At 37.4% G+C, this 7,629-nt stretch overlaps 1 protein-coding gene across 1 annotated transcript; it reads right to left on the reverse strand.

The window, feature by feature from the left end:
• Nucleotides 1-1,350: 1,350 nt before the first annotated feature.
• MB21D1 (Mab-21 domain containing 1) lies at nucleotides 1,351-6,855 on the reverse strand (the record flags this gene model as incomplete). Its single annotated transcript, XM_010291799.1, has 5 exons — nucleotides 1,351-1,396; nucleotides 2,662-2,997; nucleotides 4,127-4,229; nucleotides 5,602-5,847; nucleotides 6,633-6,855. Coding segments are annotated over 5 exons (954 nt in total), but the record flags the coding sequence as incomplete, so codon positions are not given.
• Between the last annotated feature and the right edge of the window lie 774 nt (nucleotides 6,856-7,629).

Here is a 7,629-nt window from a genome sequence, read left to right on the forward strand (position 1 = left end):
CTAATCCCTTGAAGTTACTGAAATGAGTAAGTGATTATAGTTAGTGTTAGCATCTGCGGGCTTGAATTTAGAAGTTTCTTTTCTTGGTTGATTGTTTTCTGTACCTGTCACATTTAAATAAAATGTGTTTTAAAAGGTGGCTTAGAAAAGAAAACTGGATTAACTTTATATAGAAATAGATCTAGTTTTGTGCTTGGACACTATTTTCACTTCAAAATTAACTTTTTTTCTTGTCTGATGTGCGTAACTTCTAAAGACATTATCTACCGGTTAAAAACAAATTGTGGGTTTGGTGGTTTGGTTTTGTTGGGGTTTTTTTTAATTAAATGCAGTATTAATATACAAGAATGTAAAAGAATTTTTCCTCTTACTTTCAGAGAACTGGATCAGTGAATGTAAGCAATGTTTGTCAGTGTGGCTTCAAAATACTGTACTTCTGCATTGATATGCTACATCTACTAGTGGCATGCAGAATTATTTCCAAGGATAATGTAGTTATTTAAAAACTGCTCTGTTTGCAGTAACTGATGTTTGCTGAAGCAAGGGTTTTTTTTTTTTATTTTAAAACTTAACATGGAAAGCTTTTTTGGTTTGTGTCTCAACCTTTTTTTTGAGAGAAGTCTGCATTTCCTCCTAATGGAGGAAAGCATAACAAGAAGTACATATTTGTGCCTAACGGGGCGGGGCGGGGACCAAATAGCTTCTACTTTTGTTCTCATGGATGTCATTTTCTAGCTTAAGGAAGTAAAACAGAGTTCACTAGAGCAATGTTAACAGAGTCATGAATTAAAAATACATTTGAAAGTCAGCTTTTATTTCTTTCAGATACAGTTGATTCAGATTTTACATTTGGATGTCAGGTTCCATCATAGACCTCTAATGGTAATGGGGTTTGTTTCCACTTTTTGGAAGTTAAATGGGAAGGAGCTACTCCTTCATCTGACACGTGGTCTGAACTTTTGTTTACTTGTGTCAGGAGTAAATGAAAAACTTATAAACTGAATCTAGCGAGATGAGAATATTTAAGTAAAATTATTCTCTTAAGTGTTCTTCTGGCCTTCCCTCTTTTTTTTTTTTTTTGCTCACAATTGAGGTGAATTTTGGGCATTATTTAAGACAGTAGTTTATTTTGCCTTCAAAAAGTGGACTAAAAATATGGAATTCTCATGGCTTCCTTAAGAAAAAGCAAAAGATGTTCCCAAATGCTGTGTATTTATCACCTGCACAATGTTATTAATAGGAAATAAAATATTGTTCCCAACACACCTACTCTTCAACATAACAAAAACTGAGTTGAATTTGGATTCTAAGAAAGTCATATTCATGCTGTATATTGGTTTTGATAACCTTTCACATGGACACTCGTCCTCCTCGATACGGGTTGAAGATACTTTTTCTACAAGATTCGTCACACAAACGCTCATTGGCACAATAACTTTTACTCTGTTGCAGCACGTTAGATAATGATTGCTTCCTGTCCAAAGTCCCATGAAAAGACCGATTTACAAACCAATTCTGAAGACTCAAAGTTACTTCAAGAACTTTGTATTATTTTGATACTCTCTCTCTGCTCACTGTTCCTGATGATTGTCTCTGCAGAAGGTTTTCATCTGCCCCATTGATCTGGAGAAGTTGTTCTGGTTTATGTCAAAGTAACTCCAATGACTTTTGTTTTCTTTTGAAAGCAAGAGTGTATTTTGGATATTCAGCAGTGGATCTTCATGTTAAATAAAATTGTGATTTTTCACTTTACCTGGTCATTGATGCCTTTATATTTGGAATCATAGAAATCACATGTGGGAAATTGACTATTGCGTATTCTTCTATACATTCTTAGTGTATGTTGTGGTTTAACCCCAGGCAACAACTGAGTACCACGCAGCTGCTCCCTCACTCCCCCCAGTAGGCTGGGGGAGAGAATCAGAAGAGTAAAAGTGAGAAAACTCGTGGGTTGAGATAGAGACAGTTTAATAGGTAAAACAAAAGCCACACACACAAGAGAAGCAAAACAAGGAATCCATTCACCACTTCCCATGGGCAGGCAGGCAGGTGTTCAGCCATCTCCAGGGAAGCAGGGCTCTCATCACGTGTAACGGTTACTTGGGAAGACAGATGCCCATAACTCCGAACATCACCACTTCCTTCTTCTTCCCCTAGCTTTATATACCAAGCATGATGTCGTGGGGTATGGAATATCCCTTTGGCCAGCCTGGGTCAGCTGTCCTGGCTGTGTCCCCTCCCAGCTTCCCTTGCACCCCCAGCCTCCTAACGGGCAGGCCAGCATCAGAAGTTGGATGGTTCTTAACTGTTTAGCAACAATTAAAACCATCAACATGTTATCAACATTATTTTCATCCCAAATCCAAAACAGCCTCACACTAGCTTCTGTGAAGAAAATTAACTCTATCCCAGCTGAAACCAGTTTTGCAGGTGACACCTACATTTGGATAGGGCAAATAAATATTACTTAAAACATCCTATTTCTTTTAAGGGCTCTAAGCAGTGTGACTGAAATACACAAACTTTCTTATAGTGTTCTTAATTTTGTTTCAGTTTTTGTAGTATCAGGCTACTGAGGAGTAACTTAAGGTGCAGAACTTCTGGTTTTAAATATACAAATCTATATAATTAGATAGTTACTGTAAACAATGTTTTCAATACCTCTCCTGGAATATTGGGAATCTGTTGTTCAATTGGTGGTTTATTTGTCTTGAAAGGAAATCACTGCTCGCTTTATGTTCCAGGCTGAGCAAGTTGTATCGGGGAATAAAAAAGTGGGGCAGGTGAGACTTCTGCAGGCAATCCAGAAAATATGCCAGATATTTCTGAAAGCAATGATCCAGGTCTCCCAAATGCCAGTCCGTGTCATTTGGCCACATGACACACGAGTGGAAAAAAGCAGTTTTGACATGATATGAATAGAATTTTTCCAATTCTTTTGTATATTTCATTTTAAGTTGCTCTAGAAGATACTTCAGAAGCTTAAGACAACCTTTCCTGTTAAATAAATACGAATTTATTAGCTATCTTCTACACGGTTCTAAATATGTATTTCAGATATTTAAATACACATTATTCATGAAAGCAATAAAAGTGTCCGTACTCTAATAGAATAACATTTTCAATAATGTTTTGAATAAAATCTGAAAACACGTGCAGCAATAGGCTGGATAGTCCTTGGATTACTGCATCTGAAGTCAGATTCTAGCGATGAAGGATTTCTACTTTAAGTAACAGTTTCTGTGCATGCACCACTTCTCCTGGTAGTTGCAGAAACACAAAGCACTGGTCAGCTGCGTGCTTACCTGGTGCAGTCTCCCAGCTGCTACCAGTATAACATGGACTGGGAGCACTGCTTAAGATGAAAGCTGCCCTTTTGGCTTGGATTTACACTGAAGGAAGTGCCAACACCTTCCTGTGGCATGCCACCAGGGGAAGAGGTGTGTGTACATTGTTTTCATACGCTGCTAGGTAGGGGCATAGCATGTCTGATAATATTCATAAAGCAAAGAAAGATTTATGCATTTGTTCTCTCGTGACTTTCTCAATTCAGTACATGATGTAATAAGTAAAATAAGGTGGTTTGCCATTAAGGAGGTTCTGTACTTCATGTGGTTTTTGTTCTTTCTCTTCAAAGAAATGTGGAAATCCGTTTTTATTGGAGTGAAAAATCACATTTATTCATCCTGATGCCATTCAGCAGTTCTTTTCTAACCAATGTTTCAGAAATTGCCTTGGTATGAGGTGTAATTTTGCTCCCAAAGCTCAGAAAGCTGAGTCATCAGACTTTCAAGCTGGTTCTTCTAAACAGGACTGAGTTTGGGAAAGATTATTGAACAAGTTGCCATCTTTCTGTTTTCTAAGGCAAGTCTGGAGTGTAAACCTGCAATGTGATTTGTTTCCACCTCTCACTGAGTAAATGTAAGTCAGATGTTCAGTGAGTACATGCACTGTTGTACTGCTGTAGAACAATGATGCCTAAAAGCTTTATTCTTGCTCCCTATTGTAAGTAATTAGTCTTAGATCAAACTCCTAAATATTAAACTGAAACTCTATGTGCTACAAGCACAGTGCTATAGCCTGACTCACACAAGCTTGAAGTAAAATACTCATATGAAACACCAACCTGCAGCACTTTGGTCCATCAGATTCACAACATGTCTTTGAGCTCCCATGGTTGTTCATCATGGCCTTCTCAATATGCGAGAAAGAGAGTCGCCAGGTGTTACCTAAAGTTGAGTACAAGATTGTTAAACTGTTCCACAGCAGTAAGTACCAGTGTCTGTAACTACGAGGGGAAAAAAAAAAAAGACACTTCATAATTGATTTCATTTTAAATATCAGCAATTTCTTTGCACTTTAAAAAAATAATAATAACAACTGCAAATCAGGGACTACAATTAGTTAATTCCTCCTTAATTCCCCAGCTGCTCCACACAAAGACAATTAGAATGTTATTAATACAAGACATAGTTGTTTGGATGCTTTAACAATATTCTTTAGGATGTTTGGATTTACTTTCAAGTTAAGCTTAATTCTGAACTTGCCTGCATTTGTTGAACATGATTTGAGGAATTACGCTACTCATCGAAACCTGCTACCTTTGAATTTCTGTGCTGTATTAATAGCCTTACTGCATAACCATCCTGGTTTTGAATAAAAAAAAAAATCTTCACTGTTGGATTCAATTTCCTTGTGTAAGTAATATGCTTGTAAGTTTGTCTCAGGTAAGGTGACTGTTCTAAAGCATCTATTTTTGTTCTTCTGGTAATGTTTCTGAAAACAGTGATTAACATAGCTGTTTTTCAAACACCAGTAATCGTTTTTGTCTTCTTTACATAAGTTAGACTGTTCCCTTGCCTGCTTGGTTCAGTTACTCTTTGCATTTAATTTTCGCAGGAAGAGATAGCCCAGTAGAGCAATAATGATTTACTTGGCATTGTTAAGATAGGCATGCTAATTTAAAAACAAACAAACAAACAAACAAATTGCCTGAACTCTTTTTGTTGAAGTCATCAGTTCTCATAATGCAATGACAAGTTGGGATGTTTCTGCAAACGTGTATTCTGCAAAAAATGTAGGCTTGGTGTGACAGTGGTCTGCACGGGAAAAAAACAAGAGAGATGTAGCTATACCAGAGTTCAATGAGAAATAATGTATCTTGCTAGAAAAGTACAAAGTTTACATCCTGCAGAAGTATAATAACTTGTGTATACAGTCCCACTTACGGGAATGTTCCCTGCCTTTTTAGAAGTCTCCTTTTAATTTACTTTTTTTTTTCTTAGAAAGGAAATGAATGGATGTTACTGTTCAGTACAGCACCAGCAGAGGGACAGTCCATGTCTCTGACTTAGTAGATTTAACATAATTCTCTTAGAAATGGTCAACATACAGCCTGGCAGAGCAGTTTTGTCTTTAGATTTCAGTACAGGACAAGCAGTGTCACAAATCTGATGTTTTAAAGAGTGATATCCAGATTAAAGATAAATGAAATCCCTCTTTAAAACATCAGATTGGTACCTCGAGGGCAGAATAGTGAACAGAATCCGGATACCCTTTTTAGAGCACCTCTAATTGATCAAGTTGTAGAGAAGATGGTACCTCTTAGAACTTTTTCTTTTTTGTTTTCTTTGGCTACTAAATAAAGTGATTTATTTCTGAACTCTCCCCTGACTTTTCTTCCCAGCCACTGTTCAATTTTGAGGCCATCCTGTGTGCTGGGCGGCCAGCTCTGCTGAACTTCCAAAGTCAGGATGATGTCCACTGATATTTCTGATGGAGGATTTTTGATCTGAAGAGTTATTGCAGGGCTTCCAGCCTTTTTCCTTTTCACAGTTACTTCCACATCTAGTAGCGAAGAAGAAATAGGGTGTTTTTATATATATATTAGAAACTTCTGTTTAGGTTTTTACTTAAGAGGAATTTATAATCAATCAAAAGAAATATCTGGGTTCAGTCACTGGCTCTTTATCCTACAGGATATGGATTTTAAATAAAACATGAAGAAGGCCTGTTGAGTTTATAATAAGGAACTCTCTTCTTGAACAACTGTTTGCTTGATTTACTGTGTCTACCAGAAATACAGTAATGTTTTCCAGTGAAATGCTTCACTGTTGAAAACACCAAGACTGAAGAGATTTGGCCACAATGCTTCTGAAGGCTTTGGAGAAAAAGAGCACCCCTCTAAAAGGGACTATGTTTTCTATATAGGTCGATATAAAATATTAGGTAATGTATAAAAGAAAGCTCTTCCTTTTGCTACCAGTTCAGGAAATGGCTCTTCGTATGTGGCTGGTAGATTCAAAATACACAGGTCATGTAGGAAGTACCAAGCATGCAACAGAACCCTCAATATTCATTACTTTCATATGAAAAGAGGATTGCATAGTGGAGCAATGGGTTAATTGCATAAAATTATTAGCTCTGATGTATTTGTGGTGATTCTTAGCACAAGAGCAAACTTGAGATACCAGGGACAGGAGGCGTTACAGTTAAAACTACATTGCCATGAAGAGACAGTCAACAGGGCGCGGGGGGAATAATCTCATTTTATTAACAACAGGGCAATGCATATGCACAATGTAATTGGATTTTTAGCACTCCTAGGTGAAGCTTATTCTCTCAGTACTTACTTTTAATGTTTTTTACTTCTTGTTTAATAATTTCTCTTAGAGCTTGAAGCATTTTAAGGGATGATAATTTTCCATCTTCATCTAAAAACTTCAACAAATACTTTTCTTTTGGATTTCTTTTAAATGTTAGATAATAATAGGCTCCAGTGTCATCAGATTCATCCAGCTGAAGTCTTGCAACAGGCATTACAAGCATGATGTCAAACTCATTTGGTTCAGATATCTGCAAAGTACAAGAATAACAATAATCAATGTGCAACTTTGTTTTTATTCTCTTCAGGCTTTTATACCAGTTGTGGTTTTATCTACAACTGCCTTGGTTTACTTTTCATGGCTGGTGTCAAATATCAGCTTACTTCTGTGGGATTTGTATTACAAGATTGCTATGCATTCGAGTGGAGAAGGGGAATTTACTGATAGCAGTTCGTTTCCCATCTTTCCAACTTACTAGTTTTTAAGAGAGCTTTCAGATTCTCAAGCTGTTCAGAGTAATGCATAAATGCTGATCTTGGTCACCCTGTTGCACACAGGAATCAGCTGTGAGGAAAAAAAACGCACTGCTATGCCTTAAACTGTTTTTTTTTAAAAAAAAAGTGTCCCCACGTTTGACTTTGTTTCAGATTGAGCTGAAACCAGAAAAAAAAAGTATTGCTATTTCTCTTGTTTGTTGGTTTTGTTTTTTTTTTAAAAAGAAAAAACACAACTATAAACTAAAACTATAAACTAAAAACTGGCGCAGAGCCTTTCCTGCAGCGCTATACCCGACTCACCCTGTGGTCACACCGCGCTTACCTGCGTGCTGTGCCGGGCAGGGCCTCGCTGCGGCTTTCCAGCGAGTCCCGTTCAGGCAGCCTCTCTTACTAAAGGCACGTACGTTCGTCTTTCAGCGAGCTAGCTATTTCTTAATTAATTGTTGTTAATTAACGCGGTAACCCGCGAAGCCTTTTCTCGTCGGGAAGGGTCCCCTTACGGCCGTTCTCAGGCGGCGGGAGAACGA

Source organism: Phaethon lepturus, unplaced genomic scaffold (genome assembly GCF_000687285.1).
Source record: "Phaethon lepturus isolate BGI_N335 unplaced genomic scaffold, ASM68728v1 scaffold19037, whole genome shotgun sequence".
Taxonomy (NCBI): domain Eukaryota; kingdom Metazoa; phylum Chordata; class Aves; order Phaethontiformes; family Phaethontidae; genus Phaethon; species Phaethon lepturus.